Source organism: Artemia sp. Qi Xiang Cuo, chromosome 12, assembly GCF_049724085.1.
Source record: "Artemia sp. Qi Xiang Cuo chromosome 12, ASM4972408v1, whole genome shotgun sequence".
In the NCBI taxonomy this organism is placed as follows: Eukaryota; Metazoa; Arthropoda; class Branchiopoda; order Anostraca; family Artemiidae; genus Artemia; species Artemia sp. Qi Xiang Cuo.
In genome coordinates, this window is record NC_142805.1 from 42,374,319 (window position 1) to 42,393,597 (window position 19,279).

General features: G+C 33.9%; 1 protein-coding gene across 1 annotated transcript in view; it reads left to right on the top strand.

The window, feature by feature from the left end:
• Positions 1–19,279, top strand: part of LOC148946134 (uncharacterized) — a 103,445-nt gene that overhangs the window by 47,412 nt on the left and 36,754 nt on the right. The window contains exons 5-8 of the mRNA XM_089097616.1: positions 5,980–6,220; positions 8,792–8,921; positions 11,595–11,828; positions 14,365–14,668. Coding sequence (XP_088953742.1) covers positions 5,980–6,220; positions 8,792–8,921; positions 11,595–11,828; positions 14,365–14,668 — 909 coding nt within the window. The remainder of the gene's footprint in view (positions 1–5,979; positions 6,221–8,791; positions 8,922–11,594; positions 11,829–14,364; positions 14,669–19,279) is intronic.

Sequence of the window (19,279 nt, forward strand, 5' to 3'; positions counted from 1 at the left end):
TCTGTGTGCAGGTATAGTTGGCTAGGCTCTTGGCTGATAGTGGGCTTTTGTGGTGTTTGAAGTATTTTAACAGTTTACAAAGCAAGGTATGTTGTGCAGACGTCAGCATATTACATTCAAATAGGCAATGGTCAATTGTTTCATTATTCATATTACAATGCCTGCAAAGAGGGGACAGGGGAATTGAACCACTTGAATTAGAAAGCTTATATGAGAATGCAATGAAATTTAGTCCATTTGTTCCAGAACGAATTATATGAAAGATTTTAGAAAGATACTTAATAGTGAAGTGGGAAAAGATAGGATTAAACTGATCAAAATTGATATCTGATAGCTTCCATCGATAAGTATCTCTAATCGGGATTGATCTCCGACTTGGCTGGTCAGTATTTATAGTATTTTCTGCTATTTCATTAACATGATGAATACCGCTTATGCCAGAGTGGCTAGGAATGTACTGAAAGTAAGTTTTTATGCCACTTGAAGCAAGATTATCAATAATACTGAGACAATGATAAGTGTCAATATCCAACTTATATTGAGGAGCTGAGGCCAGCAACTCAAGGCTTGATAAAGAGTCGGAATAGATGATAATATTATTCGAATTTTCAATCAAAGGTTGGTTTTGCTTAAGGTGTTCTAATGCCATGATTATGGCATTTAACTCAGCAGACATTATAGATAAATTATTAAATAATCTCTCGCCAATTGCAATTTTCAGGTGAGGAAGGAAAACACCACTTGCTACCTTCTCATTCATTTTTGACCCATCAACAAATATTTGGAAGTGGTTTTTATATGTAATTGTATTAAGTTCTGCAAATTTTTTCTGGATAAAAGCAATAGGGGTTAAATCTTTAATCCATTTTGAAAATTCAGTATTTATTATGGAGATTGACCAAATCCATGGAGGGGAATGGGGAAAAGTAGGTGCAATAGACTTTGCTGGTACAGGGAACTTCTTTTGAACATTGGCATAATCATCTGCAATACCTCTATACATGGCTGGATTTCTTAACCAATTATGTAATGTGTGTGAGCTATTTGATTCAATTTTTGTAAGACGTTTTGTCAAGAGAAAGCTACGTCTCTCCCTTATTGTTGTTAATCCACTCTCCATAAGCAGAAACTTGGTGCTTGTGGGTTTCCTAAGACCAAATATGAGACGTATTATATCATTTTGTGTTGTTTCAATTTTTTGCATCTGGGTCTTTGCACATGCACCATAGACAATGAGCCCATAGTCAATATGGGGTCTTATATGTGATTTATAAAACTGGAGTAAGGTTTTCTCCTTACAACCCCAGGGTGTGGAAAGAAGTCTTTTTAGTATATTTGCTTTTCTATAACATTTTTTTATTGTGTTTGAAATGTGGAGGTGGAAATTAAGTTTTTGGTCAAGGATGAGACCTAGGTAATTAATATTATTATCTTCTGGAATAGTTGTTTTATTTAGAGTTTGTTTTGCATTAACATGGTTTCGCTTCCGGTGAAATTGGATTATTTTTGACTTGGTGGGTGCAATGGGTAAATCTGAATGTTGAGAGAATTTTTCAAACTGGAAAAGTGACTTTTGCAGATTTGACTGTGCTATCTGAAAGGTGTTGCCTCATGACCATAGCACCAGTTCGTCAGCATATTGTAGATTCGTGTGGGGTAGGTTCAGGTTCTAGAGATAGAGGGCAAATAGGAGGCAGCTGAGGACTGCTCCCTGAGGTAGGCCATTGGATATTGTCTTTTGGGGTGAAGAGGCTGAACCAACACAAACAATAAAACTTCGCACTTCATTGAAGGATTTAATAAAAGATACTTGCTTAGGAGGTACTCCAAGGTTTGCAAGTTTATTTAAAAGGATTTGGTGGTTCACATTGTCATATGCCCCTTCAAAATCTAGGAAAGCTGCCACTAGGATACTGTTTTTTGAGAAAGATTCATTTATTGCATTTGTTAGCAAAATGAAAGCATCTGTTGAGGAGTGGTATTTCCTGAATCCAGTTTGAGTGTGTGGGATCATGTTATTTTTCTCAACAAACCAGAAGAGTCTGTGATAAATCATTTTCTCGATTATTTTCCCCATCACAGGTGTAATCATTATGGGCCTATAAGACTCAGGGTTTTCTTTTGGTTTATTTTTCTTTAGGATTGGTAGGAGGGACGAACATTTCGATATATTTGGGAACCTAGAAGATGCCCAAGCGTGATTATAACAGTTTAGCAGTTCTTGTTTGTATGAAGGTGTGAGATTCTTTATCCATGTAGGGTGTATATTGTCATAGCTGCTGCTAGATTTGGTCCTAATATGATATATTGCATTATTCAATTCCTGGATTGAAAATGGATTAGTTATGCACTCGGATCCTGGGCGTGGTTGGTAACTTGGGTTCATAGGAATTGTGGACAGTTTGCTTTGATTATTTGATGTTAGCTTATTAACAAATAGGTTATAGGTTATAGGAGTTGCAAATAGGTTAGCCTTTTCACCATCATTATCATAATGGGTATTATTATGTATAAGCTGATACAGGAGTGGGTTGGGGGAAGTCTTTTTCCCACATATGTGACTTATGACTTTATGTATAATTGGCTCATGCGTTTCTCTGGAGAGATTATTTGCGAAATTATTCCAGTAATTATATTTAGCATCTATTATAGTCCTTTTTAGATTAGATTCTGCTTGTAATTTTTTAAAATATGTAATAGGTGTTATTTTTTTTATGAATTCTGTCCTAGCTGCCTTTTTTATTTTCCATTTATTTAGGCACTCATTTGTCCACCATGCTTTAGGAATGTGTTTTGGGAATGTTTTCTTAGGTGTTGTCCTAGGGATAGCATGATTAGCTGCATTTATTAGTAAAAATGTCCAGGTTTCAGAATGTGTGTCAACTGATGTATTAGAAAAGCATGAACTATGGACGAAACTTGTGGTTCCATCATTTAGCTTATTTTAGAACATAGACCAATTTGCTTTAGAGTTGATATGTTTGGAGGTATGAGGTAAAGTTTCAGCAGGTTCATTTAGGGAGCAAACTATAGCAAAGTGGTCTGTACATAGACTATCAATTTTATTTATGTAAATTTTGTTCAAAAAATTTAAAGAATTTGTAGATCAATTGTGGAGAATTTCCCACTTTTGGGGTTGAAATATGTATTCAGGTTTGGAGGGGTAGCAACAGCTAAATCATTATTATTTGAAGTCATATGCTCAATAAATTTACCAGCTTTATTTGCTGGTTTATTCCCCCACAAAAGGCTGTGGGCATTGAAATCACCACAAATAATGATATTTTTTAACATATTAGAATTATTTATATAATTAAAGAAATCCTTGGCATCTGTAGTTTGGCCATTAGGGTTATAAAAGCTTATTATGTAGGTTTTTAAATTATTCAGACAAACACTTATACCAATAACATCAACATCATTTTCAAAATCTGGAAAATTGATGCCACAAAATTTTATATTATATTATTATTAACTAATAAAGCTACACCACCTCCTTTTCTCTCTGAAGATCTATCCTTTCTCAGGATAGTATATTCCAGAGACTTTATTTGTTGATTTTGGGTTAAATGAGTTTCCTGGAGGAAAGCAATATTAATGGAATTATTATTCATAAATGATATTAGTTCATTTAGCTTATTTTCTGTGAGTGATCCTTACATTCCATTGGAGGATTGATAAATGTTGTGTTGTTGATTTATTCTTCATATGACTGTGTATCAATGTTCAGCTTTGTTAAAAGTAAAGCAAGATCTTTTTTTGCTTGAATGAGCATATCATCTGGGATGTAGATTTTTGCCAATTCTGCAATAATTTTTGTTTTCTGTAGTTGATGTATGTTCATGGCCTGTACTGCATTACAGTTTAGAATGAATAAGGACATATTTGGGGATTGCATTTTTGGTAGTGCATCCTTTTGGTTGGTTAAGGAAGGGATTCCTGGGAGTGTGTCTGGTTTGTGTTTGCGGGGGAGGGGGGGGCCAGGCGTCCCGCAGCACACCAATCCAGGGGGCTGGTGGGCTTAGTAAGTCCTTCTGATTGGTAGTAGCGCGAGGGGCTTAGAACATGGCGTTTTATATGTGGTGCTTGAGACATTGGGGGTATTTGACTTCGGGGTTTTGGTTGGTTTCATTACAGGCTTTATTTGGTATTTTTGGGCAGTATTTGCTTCCATTGCTGCGACGGGGTATGGGATGGCCTTCTCTGTTGATATTCGGAGTGTTAGAGCTTTTTTATTGTATGCAGGGCATAATGATTTATTTGTAGATTCATGTGGGCCTTTGCAATTTATGCATGTAGGCTGAGTGTTGTTGCAAGTTGTCAGCTCTTTAGGGTGGAAAGATTTACAATTACTACACTCTTCGAGAATTGTATTGTATTTGTTTGTCGTGTGTCCCAATTTGAAACACTTCTGACACTGAATAGGTTTAGGTTTGTATTCTTTGTGTGGTTTGATTTTCCCAAATAGGAATAATTTTTCTGGGATATCAATTTTATCCTTCAGTGTGAATAAAAAGGATCTACTAGTTTTTAGGCCCTTAGAGTTAGGTTTTCTAAGTTGAGTAACATCCTCAGCTGGGATTGTGTTTCCAGCCCTATCTGAAAGGCCTTCTTTTAACTCCTGAGTAGATATCTCTGGGGGAACATTATAAACTACTATTTTTGTTGGTGATTGTTTTGGTTTCCAATTAGATGCAATAATTGGGGTATTCAGAAGGGATTTAAGGTTAATTATTGTATCTGCTGATTTCTGATCTTCTACAGCTATTAGCAAAGATCCATCACGGTTAATGTTAAGAGAAAACGTTGATTTTAGCAATTTAAAAATTGCAACTCTTATTGCAGTGATCATTTTTATTTTAAAGGGGGTAGTGGGAGTAATTTTAAGGTAGATTCCTAAGTTTTTGGAGGGAGGATCTTGGGCAGGGAGAGGGGAATTGCTTTTAATTGGGGAGATTTTTTTCCTTTTTTTAGAACTTCTAGAGAGGACCTTCATCTTCTTGTCTTTGTCTTTCTTTTATCGTCTTCTTCTTGAAATCTCCCTTTTTTACGGTTGACGCCCACCACCATCTATTTTTCGTTAAAAAAAAATGGATGAAAAGATATGTTGCTAAAAGGCTATTTATGTAGCTAAAAATCCAAATATTGAAGGTAGAAGACTTTCCATCTATAGTCCCTATCTTAATTATTTATTAGCATTAAGCATTATCAAGCATTAAGCATTAAGTATCTATCAAGCATTAGCTTAAGAAACGTCAGATTTCCGGTTTTGTATCTACGCTCTATTATTTATCCTGGCTCTGATAGCAGGCTGAGACTCCTGTGTAAGTCTTGTGTGAGTGTGAGTCCTAATTGCTCGGTAGTTTATCACTATTAAATTTGTAATAGAGGCACGATCTTGGTGCAACTAGATTTGGCAAATTTGAAATGCCATATCGGGTCCAGCAACTCAGTAGGCCTTGGTTACACAAATTAAATTTTAGATGAACTGAACAGAAAAACTGAACAGCGCATTCAGCGCTTTTTTTTCAGTGATTGAGAACCGTTTTATAGGCATACACGCTAATAATAATTTATATCAAAAGCTCTATTTTCCAACTATATTTTTAAGCGAGAAAAGAGGGTTTAGGGCATTCAATGCCGTATCCAGCCCCCCCCCCCGAAATGCTTGTTCGACTCGTAAAAACGTAACAAAAATGAATATAAATTTTTTTTAAAGCATTTTTGAAATGTCTTTTAAACCAACTTCCCCCCCCCCCCCACAAAAAAATCCTGGGTATGACCCTGAGGGTATTGTAGACCAAAAAAAAATAATACTTGATATCTTGAGAACCAAACAAGAAAGACTGGCCCAATCGTTAGAACTGGTTTAGTTTTCAGGGTATTGACTGTAAATTCAACTGAACAAGCGTCACAAAAACAAATTCTTTTGGTCTTTATGTTTATTCCCCTGTCATGACTTACATCTTCATTTTGCAGAAACTGAAAAAAAGACTAGTGTTGGATCCACAATAAAGGATAAGATCAACGCCATCTATGGGAGTCAAAAGGCAGAATCTTCACCTACTCTCAGACCCCCAATTGTTGTCAGTGCTTCTCCTAAAAAGGCTTCTGCTCCACCTCCTCCCCCTCCATTGCCTGTTGATGATGAAAATATGGAATCTGAGGAAGAAGTCTTGAGAAGAAGTCTTTCAGAGAATCTTGACAGTGAAAATTATAGGTAAATTTAAAACTATTATGAAATCTGTGTATACAAGATTACTTGTTTAAAACCAAAATAGATTTTGCATATATTTTTGTTGTTGTTGCTATTCGAGTTCAGACCGCATCGTAATGTTATTTGCCCCGTCTCTATAATGGTGGACATGAAAAATACCTGCTTGTTTTGTTATTAATTTATTCTTAATCAAAACCCAAAGTGGGCTAAAAATGCAAATAAAAAATGTGCCTAGATTTATAAATATAATGATGTACATAATATAAATATTTTATGTCAATATAAAATATATAATATAAATATACACATAACATAAAAGCGACCTATACTTAGATTTGAAAGAAACATATATAAATACAAAGAAATTAGTATTAAATAAACATGTATAATAAACATAGTAATATTTAAATTCAGTAAATATACACAATTTATACATGTATTAATACACGTCTTTATTTTCTCCCGAGAGCCCCCGGCCACCCGAGGCCTCTCATGAGGGTCCTTCTGAAAATAATTGTAAATATTGTTTTTAAATCAGGATAGTTTCACTTCGGTTTCTGCAGGAGAAAAACTTGCCTCATCAAGACGTTCTCAATAGTAAAATGTATTCTAACGTAGGTCGTGGCATAATTTTTCAGTTAAGCCATTGCTCATCAACTTGACAGCGTCAATATAAAATTTAACCTACTGGAGGGAGTTAATAATTGGTCAAGATTCTTTTGTTAATCGTGTATAAGATTTGGGAATTTGCTTCCTTCGATTTTGGTCAATGTTGCTAGTGTTGCTAGTTTTTTTTTTTTTTTTTTTTTTTGATATATAAAATTTAATAAATACTGAGCTGAATTAATGATATGAGTGCTTATAGTAATGCCGTTGGAGAAATGATAGAAAAAACGTAAAAATATTATTTTGTCAAAATTGATTGAAAGTAATTCATAGGAGATGGTTTTTTCCCATTCCTATACAAAAAATTCCATTATTTCTTAGGAAAACAAATGCTGAAGAAAAGGATGGGAGCCTCGGGCTTTTTCATCGATCATTAATGTCGGAAATATGTAGATCCGTAAAATCGGCATTTAATGCCAAAGAATTTTATTAAGTATAAAAAGTTATGTTAATTTGTGTTTCTGTTTCTTTCTATTTCTTACAATTGTTTAGTAAATTCGTTGGTGCTATTTTGTGTTTCTTTTTTGTGACAAGCCTTCGGCTTGCTATAGTTTATTTTGATAAATAAATATGTAAAAATGGATACGAACAACGATTTTGCAATCATCAACAATTGGTACAGCATTACATTTTATGCTACCCTTATGGTAAAGGGGAAATTATGAAATTAGGTTTTATGCATTTTAGGGTCAAATTTACAAGTTGGCTTAGTTGGTGACGTCCAGATACATATATCCATTAAATGAGTTCAAAAAATGAAAAGCTCAGTATCTCGTAATATGTCAGGTTTGCATAATGTTATAGAGTGTATATTTTAAATCTTGATTCTTTTTCCTCCTTTCCTCAGTTCATTTACTACCTATCGCAATCATCTTTAAAGTAAGGGAATAAAATAACTGTGACCTGGAAGAAAAGAATGTCAAAACTTGATCTGTCAAATTCGCATTATGATTTTCCTGCTGCTCCATTCCTATTTTCCTGCTCCATTAAATGGTGAAAATGGAGATATTTGTAGATGTATTTGTTCAACTTATCCTGAATCAAGCTTCAATTTGTGCCATCATTTTCTGTATAACCTAAGTCAAAGTACTTAATGCATAGCGATAAGGATTTAGAGCGCTTAAGGATTTGACTGCCATAACAGGTAGTAACTTATCAAAGCTAATCGCCTAATGGTCCGGTGTGGGATAGCCAAAAAACTCTTATATTTAGTGTTTTCAACACAAGCTTGAAATGTAGATGCAGTCAACGCAATATCCAGGGGGAGGGGCTACCCGGTTCAGCCTTTTCCCCCCGCTCCAAAATTTGTGTCCGATTCGTAAAACAAAGTAGTAAAAATGCATATTACAATATTATGATTGAGAATATACTTGTTCTAAAAAAGCAAACACACTGATTGATAACTTTTTATTACAAAATTTCTGTACAAAACCCGACTCTAAAGAGTCGGCTTTGGAGGACTGTAAACCTTCTGGTATTTAGGGTAACCCTGGGTTATGCTATGAACAACGAACAAAAAAAAAAAAAATAAATAGTTTTCTCATACGAAACTAAAGAGTAACATCAAAACTTAAAAGGAACAGAAACTATTTTGTATATCCGGAGGGCTGCCCCATCCTCAACCCCCACACTCCATTCCTTTAAATTCGGTTTTTTGTTCTAATACTTTAAGAACGACTGCTCAAACACAAGTGCCGTTGAATTGGAGCAAAGAGTATTTTTAAATGATTATAAAACTTCGGCGTAATGAGCCGAAGTTTTTTGTACCCTCCACCCTAAAAATCTGATGGGTTGAGGAGTTTTTTTTGTACCCTCCACCCTAAAAATCATACTGGAAGCTTCTTTGAGTGCAGTTATCCTAGATTAATCCTTCTCCAATTCTATACAAATGAAACTTTTTCCTTTCAGAATAGCTAATCAGAGCATGGCGTTGAACAGCAGCTTCGCATTTGACATTTTGACGAAGACTGGAATTCAAATAGATAAAAGGAAAAGTGACGGGAGTTCTGATCAATCAACGAAAATTGTTAAGACTGAGGTAATTCAACCTTGGTTTTCATAGTAGCACCCAAAGGATTAGGATACCGATGAAAAAAAAATAAATAAACAAATACAAAAAAAAGAAAAAAAATTAGTTTCGTCCCTAAAAAATGGAGAATAACACAACCAACACCATCTGGTGTTACTCAGCAAAGTACAAAGTTAGTCTTAAAAAAAATATACCTACCTCGTCTGTCTTTTTACTTTTTTACTTTGATATTGGTACTTAGTCGCTGAGTAATGAAGAATAAAACAACCAACACCATCTGGTGTTACTCAGCATAGTATGAAGCTGGTTTTGGAAAAAATAGACCTACCTCGTCTGTTTTTTCCCTTTTATTGACTTTTATATTGGTTGGTTGGTCACTGAGAAATTAAGAATAACACGACCAGCACCATCTGGTGCTACTCAGCAAAGTACAAAGTGAGTTTGGAAAAAAATTTACCTCACTCGTCTGTTTTTTCCCTGATATATTCACTTTGATATTGTCAGGTAGGTCTCTGAGTAATAAAGAATAAAACAACCAACACCCTCTGGTGGTACTCATCATCGTATAAAGCTGTTTTGGGAAAAAATTGACCTCCCTCGTCTTTTTTTTCAATTTTTTTCAATTTTATTTGGTTAGGTTGTACACTGTGAAATTAATAATAAAACGACCAGCACCATCTGGTGCTACTCAGCAAAGTAGAAAGTTAGTTTTGGAAAAAAAAATATACCTACCTCGTCTGTTTTCTCCCCTTCTTTTACTTTGATATAGGTAGGTAGATATAGTCAACGATCCAACTATGAATTTAAACGATAAAAGCAAATACATTATCAAATACAAGGCTTTAAGGCAACGAAAAAGCCTATGTTATGCAGGAGATAAAATAACTTCTTTTATCAAAGATTGCAATAGTAATATGTGTATAAATTTTTTTGCCAGCCAAATGTTCTGCATCTTACTAGCAATAAATACTGATCAACAACAAAAGAATTAAAAATTAAGGAATCTCTTATTTCAGTTAATTTTAAATTGAACAGACTGCGAATGAAATCCAAATTTTTGTGATAAAATTAGGTTTGATTTGATTCTTCTTTTTTAACTTCAGCTGCGCAACACTTCACATTCAGAAGCGCAGTAGTTTTTAATTTATATTACAGCCATATTAAGGCTCCAAAGGCTGCTCACTTATCAGTTTTTCAAACCCTTTGTTAGCGTTATGAAAAAGAGAACGTGGGTACGGCAGTTTAATATTAGATTAAAAGTAGTAACTGATGGGTATGGTTTAAACCAAAGAGCATGGGTAACTTTTAAGAGCGCAAACTGGTTTAGAATCGACAAAAAAAACTACTAACGCCATCTAGCGTTTGGCGATACATAGCATTTTTTCAGGCTGTGCAATCATTTTTCGGCCAGGAACTGAGATCAGACACTTATTACTACCCTAATTTTACCAATTACACTAATTAAATAAATTGTTCTTGTTGTTGCACTGGAAAAAATGCCAAGTGTTGCCAAACGGTAGATGGGGTTGATAGTTTTTTTCTTTGTCAACACTGGTCAGTTTCCACTCTTGTAAGTTACTCATACTCCTTGGTCTAAACCAATTGATTACTTATTTTGCTTTTATTTTGGTTGAAATACATTCGACCTGTGAAATTTTGAAGTAGAAAATGATTGCAATGTCACCATCGTAAGCGTACTTTGAAGGATGGTTGGCAAGAGTAGGCAACTCAAATAAAAAGAAAATATTGAAAGTGAATACAATTGGGTCTTTTTACCTTTTACTGATTTAACTTTAGTTGTTTCTTGTTGTTTTCTATACTTTGTTGTTTTAACTTAAGTCTTAACTTTAGAAGTGTGTCAGCTGTTTAAAATATTAACAAGTTGTGTATTTTTGTTTTATTATTATTTTAACTTGAACTTAATTCTGAGAGGTTTTGTACTCTACCTGTTTTCTCCCTTGAAATTGGTGGGGGTTAAAAAGACATTGATTTGTTGACTAAATTTATCCTGTTTTGTATAGGGTTTTTAATCCATCTTGTGGATGTTATCATACCTAAAATATTATGATTCAGGAATTTATTATTGCTAGCCCAACAGACACCATTCTGTTAACAAGTTTAATTGAAAAAAAGTTAAAATTTTCGTAATAAAGCTACTGCGAGCATAGTGACATATAGCGATGTTGAGAGAGTAATTTTTTTTTTTTTTTTTTTTTTTTTTTTTTTTTTTTTTTTTTTTTTTTTTTAGGTGGCTTGAATTTTTATTCCTAGAGGTTTTGCAATCTAGCTGTTTTCTACCTTGAGGCTAGTTAGGGTTCAAGAGATCTTGATTTATTGACTAAAAATGTCCTTTTTGTATCAGGAATGCTTTTTTCGTCTTAGCAGAAAATATTTTGGTGCCTATCATAATTTGAATACTACCGGCACAACTGGAAGAATTATGTTAACCACTTCAATTGTTATAAAGGCACTGCGAGCAATATAGAGGTACATAGTAATGATGAAACAGTACACATTTCTTGTGTTCATGTAGGAATCTTTTTTTTTGGGGGGGGGGAGGGGTAAGTTGAATTCTTACTTCTCACTCTTAGAGATTTTGTAATCTTTGTTGTCATTCACGGCTGCAAGTGATTTGAAAGATCTTTTTTTATCTACCAACGGTAATCTTCACATTATTTTTAGGAACCCTTCCATCATCAACCACTTTTTTCATCAACGCCGATATTTTCTGGAAGTATGGAAACAGACACGGATTATGGTGAAAATGATGCTGTAGAAATGCCGAAAACAGTGCCACAGCCCTCAACTGCACTCGACTATTCCCTGTCTGTATATCGGAAGCAGCAGACTCCGATTCGACTGCCGACTGCAACTAGAAAAAGTGAAAGAGAGACCGTTTCATTGTCTGCAGCAAAGGTAATAATTCTATATAAAACAAAATTTTTTTTTTTTTTTTTTTTTTTTTTTATAAGTAAAAACTTGTTCTCACAAAACCAAAAGGGCCGCATTTTAAAACCGAGATGGGTTGATGTGTAAAAAGTTCATATTTCAAAAAGTCTAACAACTCGAAAAGAAGGGAAAAACAACCCTAAAAAAATCCAAATGGTTTGAAACAAATATCATGTAAAATTTGATAGCGAATGCACAACAACATAATAATATAGAACGAATGGTCATTGATTGAACATCGGGTAAAACTGTGTTTTTATAAGAAAAAAAAATTATTTCAGTAATTTAGGGGACAGAAGTTTAAATAATTTCTTAGACAACACTGCTTTTTCATTTACAGAATTTAACAAATGAAAATATAGCGAAAATGGGTATAATATTTTAAACAAAGCAGTGGACAAAAAAAAACTGAATAATAAAAAAGTCTGAATAATTTATTAACGAAAACAAAAATTACATATAAAGAAAGGGATTGAACATATAAACTCCAACTATACCAGAGAAAACTTAATTTATCATTGTGTTTTGCGTATTTGTGCTTTTGTTTTGCTTTTTATTTTCTTAAAGACTTCCGGACGTGAAGTAGAAATATTCGGATTCCTTCATTATTTAAAGTTAGCTGTTGTCCTTTTTCTCCTTTTTTTTGTCCTTTGCTTTGTTTAAAATATTATACCCACTTTCTCTATATTTTCATTAGTTAAATTCAGGACAAAAGTTTTTCTGTATCTTGAAGTATGTCAATGAATTGGGACAAGATTAGAGACTGTTTTAGGGAAGGGATAGAGAGGGTGCTTAGGGGCCCAGGGTGTAGAAATTTTAGGGGCGCAAAATTTCAAATTAATAATCTAACAGTTATAATCATTTTGCAATTTTTGAAAATTTTATTTTTATTAAAACAACGTAGATTGCACAGTTAAAAATGGATCAATAAATTATTATTTGATTAATAAAATGATAGTAAATCAAAAAATTAATAATATTTAAACAATTTTAATAATAAACTAAAAATAATTAAAACATAAACTATTAATTAATTAATAAATTGAAAATAACTTTGTGAATAAAGTATTTTTTTTTAATTTGGCGTGAAAATTTTGTAGGGGACAGGGGTGTGGAGCGCTAGTCAAGATTTTGCCCTGGGCGCAAGAGATGCCAGAGCTGCCACTGGACAAGATAGGTGTAGACTGATAAACAGAACAGGGAGGGTGGGAACTGGATTAGGAGTATCTTTTGTTTGTTTGTTTCTTCATGTCAGGGTTTAGTGTTGCATTTTTCGAAGAGTGGAGGCACACAATTCTCCTGCACTCAAGTTTTTCTAACCTAGTTTTTTTTTTTTTTTAGAAGTACAAAGCGTTTGACTTTTCTCTCTCTAAATTTTATTCGCAGGTTTTTTTTCTGTCTTGAACTTGAACTAGCAACAGGACTAGGCGTTTCCTCCCCACCTGGTATTTGAATTGAAGGTGTTTCCTCCCCACCTGGGGCCAAACTGGACAGGTAATATTCGAGTAGAAAGCGATAAGGGAGGTATAAATCCTTAAAGAAACCGAAGGGGGTTGTTCAATTAATCCAAGGGCTTTAGGAGAGAAATATAAGCATTATCTTTATGGATGATATTTTAACATGGACTTACAACCTTAAATCAGAATAAATTGTAACGCCAAATAATTTTAAGAAAAGCACAGAAATTTCAAGAAGGATTAACTAAAAGGGACGAGAATTTAAGGAAACTTGCTGGTACCAGCGTGGATGTAGACGGGTTTGCCCTCATGTCTATGTCAGGGGTATCAGGTGTAATGTTGTTCAGGACACTAATAGGGTTTCTCATCAAGTTTTTATTGTAGGTTTCTAAGGCAATTTATCGAGAAATTGCAGGAATATAAAGATATACTGCCTTTTTTCCCTTTTTTTAATCAGCACTAAAATTTGCTTATTAGTTTACCCTAATTAGTATTAGTATGCTTATTAGTATTAGCTTATTAGTTTAATTTGGAGTTTTAGTTCAGAGTATTAGTTTAGAGTTTTAGTTTAGTGTTTTATTTTAGCTTATTAGTTTAGAGATTTAGTTTAGTTTAGAGTATTAGTTTATTTTAGTCAGAGGTATCAGGTGCAATGTCGTTGAGGACACTAATAGGGTTTTCTCATCAAGTTTTTATAAAGTTTTTCTAGTTTTTATGGTAGCTTTTTAAGGCAAGTCATCGAGGAATAGCTGAGCAAAACTGCTAGTCATAACTGAACAAGGAGGGGACCAAGGAGATTCATTTTAAGTCGCTTGCTTGCTGTCACTTAAGCGCTCCAAAATAGGTGAACGCATGTCATTGATAGGTCATGTCATGTTAATTTCGGATAATACTGAACTTGGATTAGTGATTTTATTATCAAATTTTAACTTGATAATAGTTCGAAGATTAATAAGAGGCTTTGAAGATTTTAAACTATATATTTGCAGCTGTAATTGTATAATATGGTGATCAAGGTAATAAATACAAATTTATTACCTTTATAGCGCCAAATTGAGGCGTTGAAGTTTGAAGTAAAGAAGCAAGAGAACGTTATGGGCCAAGCAGCATCGGCACTCACAGTCTGTCGCTCAACAGAGGAGTTTAGTGGAGCTTCAGAACAAGTGGAAGGAGAAAAAATCCTTCTTGTCGCGGGGCTGAAAAGAACAGCGGCCTTGAGTGAAATTGAGAGGCTGAAGACTGCTTGTGCTTTGGAGAAACCCGTTGAGAATTCCAGTGGAACATTGTCTTTGAGTTCTATCTGCCTTGGATTAAAAGAGGCATTTATCCAGCATCTAAGTGATGGATTTGGTATGTTTTTCCTTTTATACTTGGAAATTATTTAGGCTACGTCTATATTCATCAGTTTTTATTTTACAAATCGGCAATGTAAACATCTTAGGAATAAAAAAAAAGAAAAGTTAAAGAAAGACTGTATACCAAAAGAAAATTAAAAGAAAGAAAAATACGAACTGAGAAAAAAATAATAAGACAAGTGAAAGAAAAGTAAAAAACAAGTAAAGGGAAAAGAGAACCTCAGGAAAAATAACAACAATAGCAAGGGCTTTGCTGAGATCGGTCGCCGCAAAGAAAAAAACGATGACCGATTAATATAACATTAATTAACAACAATAACAAGGGCTTTGCTGAGATCGATCGCCGCAAAGAGAAAAACAGATGAGAACAGATCATCATCTGTTCTATTTTTCTTTTCCGATAACTTACTTTCGAAGAAATTGTCTGGGACAATCGTCTTAAGCTATGGTTTTTTAGAAAAATGTGCTGTTATCTAACGACCGTCAGACGATGGTTGTTTACAACGGCCGTTATTAACATTCGGATTCTGCCCCTAGCGGGCATTATTAACCTAATCAAAATTATGTCCATAGTGCGTAATGCAGCTTTGTCTACTGACTTGATGTGTTAGTACGGTGAATTAATCCTGGTTTAAAAAGAGAAGCAATGTTAGTTGATTCTCTTTGTATTAAATTATTATAGCTTGGGTTCATTAATATATCACATATTTTCCTTTTAAACCATTCAATTCACCGTATTAATACAAATCGAGTCAGCAGATAGGCTGTGTTTATCGCTGGGAACGGGATTCTCGCCCAATCTGATTTTCTAATGGACTTTTTTTTTGGCTTTGCTTTGTCTCGGTCTTTTTTCTGTCTTGTTACAGTTTACGTAAAAAACTTAGGTTTTTTATTTCTTATTTTATATTTGACTCTTTATTTTTCTCCCCCTCTCCCTATTTTTTTTTTTTTTCGTTTTGTGTGTATTTGTTGAGCGCTGAGGACAGCTTGGTAGAGATGACGCCGCTTTTATCTTGGAGAACACAGAATATTTTATTTCCAAACCGACAATTATTTCTATTGTCAGAGCCAATCACAGGCAGTGCAATCGCGCTGCCTAAGTAAAGAAAGATGTTGGCACAATGTATTATTTTTTTTAATCTTTTTTTCACTTCGTATTTCACTTTTTTTTGCACTTCGTATCGAAGGTGTTGTCGTAGAAACTTCGAAAAGGGCTCATTCGATTGGAAATTGGACTGGCTAGTGCCCTTTTCAATAGTCGGAAGTGATTGGAGGGTAACTAGCCCCCCCCCCCTCCCCATCATTCCCCCAAACACATCCAATCAAAATTTTACATAGCCATTTTGTTCAGCGCTGTTGATTTCCAGATAGAAAATATGTTTTTGAGGAGGACACATCCCCGCAACCCTCAGGGCAAGGGTTTTAAGTTATGCCCTGGGGGCTTATAAGAACGATGTTGGCACAATGTATTATTTATTATTTTTTCCATTAGAACAGGGCACTTCGTATCGAAGAAGTTGTCATAGAAACTTCGAAAAGGGCTCATTCAATCGGAAATTGGAGTGGCCTGTGCCCTTTTTAATAGTCGAAAGTGATTGGAAGGTGACTAACACCCCTTCCACGCCCACCGCTTCCGGAACACATCCAATAAAAATTTTGAGATAGTCATTTTGTTCAGCGTAGTTGATTTCCAGATAGAAATTATGTTTTTGAGGAGGACACTCCCCCACAGCCCTCAGGGCAAGGGTTGTAAGTTATGCCCTGGTCTCCAACTTTGATTAAGATCTGACTATGTTTTCTGGAAGAAGCTATAGCGACAAGAATTCAGTGTTTCCCTTCTTCTTCCCACAGAAGAGCATCAATCATATTCCCCCCCCCTGTAAAAATGGTACAACTAGACATTTACTACTATATCTTTCTTGTTCCAAAGATATCTTCAAAATATCTAGTTAGATATCTTCCAAGTAATTAATGATAATGAGGTAATTGTTCGTTTGCCATGTTTCCCTTCGAAAAGCAATAGTTTAGTTGAGGTTTTATATTGATGGTGTTAGGAAATAACTGTCATTTCCTTAATGATTGTATCTTTTTCAAACAGTCTTTTCGCTTTAAAATTCAGGGAAATATCAAAGCTTAGCTTCTTGTCTTACACAGCTTTCTTTTTGTTTGAATAGAATTTTCCAATAGGAAGGATATATGTTTGTTTTGTGAAGATACTATTAGTTGGAACCTTCATGACATCCCTTGTTGGACGTCATTGAAATCCAGTGATTTGAAGTGTAGAGCTCTTAAATTGCACCCGAGTAGTAAATAAGCCATTTGCAGAGTAAAAAGGTTCAAGTCACAACTTCATTTAAAGTCGAATTCTCTTTTTTTTGGAGAAAATTTTGAACTTTTAAATAGCCTTTCTCCGTCCTGGGTTTTAAGTTTTTTGTTGTTGTTGTTTTTTTTGTATCTTGAGAGGTAGTAAGTTTCCATGTTACTTCAAAGTTACACCAATTGACATTCCTATACATAGTATATACATATATAGCCGAGCCAAATTTTGTGAGTATAATCCCAACTTAAAAAAAAACAATTTTTTTGCTCCTCAGTAAAACTCGAGATTCAGATTTGAGTCTAGGAAATATTCTGTAGACATGTCCTACCTAACTTGAAAATATTTCCTCATGATAAAAGCTAATAACCTTTAATTAAAAAGGTAATACATTTATAACAACCCTCAGATGTTTCTTAGTAAATTAACTCTATCGCACACACTTTATTGTTTAATTTTTTTAGACTCACAAATTTTGTGAGTCTAATCCCAACTTAAAAAAAAAACAATTTTTTTGCTCCTCGGTAAAACTCGAGATTCAGATTTGAGTCTAGGAAATATTCTGTAGACATGTCCTACCTAACTTGAAAATATTTCCTCATGATAAAAGCTAATAACCTTTAATTAAAAAGGTAATACATTTATAACAACCCTCAGATGTTTCTTAGTAAATTAACTCTATCGCACACACTTTATTGTTTAATTTTTTTAGACTCACAAATTTTGTGAGTCTAATCCCAACTTAAAAAAAAAACAATTTTTTTGCTCCTCGGTAAAACTCGAGATTCAGATTTGAGTCTATGAAATATTCTGTAGACATGTCCTACCTAACTTGAAAATATTTCCTCATGATAAAAGCTAATAACCTTTAATTAAAAAGGTAATACATTTATAACAACCCTCAGATGTTTCTTAGTAAATTAACTCTATCGCACACACTTTATTGTTTAATTTTTTTAGACTCAAAAATTTTGTGAGTCTAATCCCAAATTAAAAAAAAAAAAAATTTTTTGATCCTCGGTAAAACTCGAGATTCAGATTTGAGTCTAGGAAATATTCTGTAGACATGTCCTACCTAACTTGAAAATATTTCCTCATGATAAAAGCTAATAACCTTTAATTAAAAAGGTAATACATTTATAACAACCCTCAGATGTTTCTTAGTAAATTAACTCTATCGCACACACTTTATTGTTTAATTTTTTTAATGGTGTTAGTGGAACATAGATTGGTTCAGTCCGTGTTTTATGAAAACGAGAAAGAATTGTGAAATATTCACTTTTGGGTTTTTATCCACGTTTTTACTTGCAGTGTCTCTTGCTCAAAGGCTACCAGATGAGGTTTTAACCTTTAATAAACAAAGAGTCCAATTTACCTCGCTTAAATATTCCCCTTTAACTGGGCCTTTGCTTTTCTCAGACAGCGTTTGTTTCTCATACAAAAATTCTTTTATTGTAATCATTTATTTTCTCTCTTGATATTTTTGTTTTGTTATCTGTATTTTATTTTCAAGATTTTTCGTTCATTTCGTTGCAAATTTTGTTTTATTTTCTGTGATTCTTGTCTGTTACTATTATTTTCCATGACCACACTGCCTTTTCTATGACGAAATCAATAAGAATTCCAAATAGAAATAGGTCCTTTTATTAGACAGTGAAATGAAAATATAAAACAAAGACTCTAAATATTTCGATAACACAGTCGGTCATCATCATCAGTAGAGTTACGAACATATCAAAATTAAAACAAACTGCTTTTATACTAAACAAAATGACCACATCCGGGTCAAAGCAAGTTACTGGTCCATTGACTTAAAAAGTTCATTAACTGTTCTTGAATTTTTTAATACTGCGTTGAGTAAAGGTGGTACAGGTTTCTTCGAAATTGCAAGTCAAAGCAGGTTACCGGTCCATTGACTAATATTTTCATTTCACTGTCTAATAAAAGGACCTATCCCTATTTGGAATTCTTATTGATTTCGTCATAGAAAAGGCAGTGTGGTCATGGAAAAAAATAGTAACGTCGTATATATTGGGATGACAGACCGACTTTAGAATCAGCAACATTTCATTTGCTATTAGAAGAATAAAATGATAAATTTAGCACCTGTAAATTCAGCATTATTTCATTTTTAATTAGAAGAATGTGCAACGCAGAATTACAAGATTCAAGAACAGTTAGTGAACTTTCTAAGTCAATGGACCGGTAACCTGCTTTAACCTGCAATTCGAAGAAACTTGTACCACCTTTACTCAACGCAGTATTAAAAAATTCAAGAACAGTTAGTGA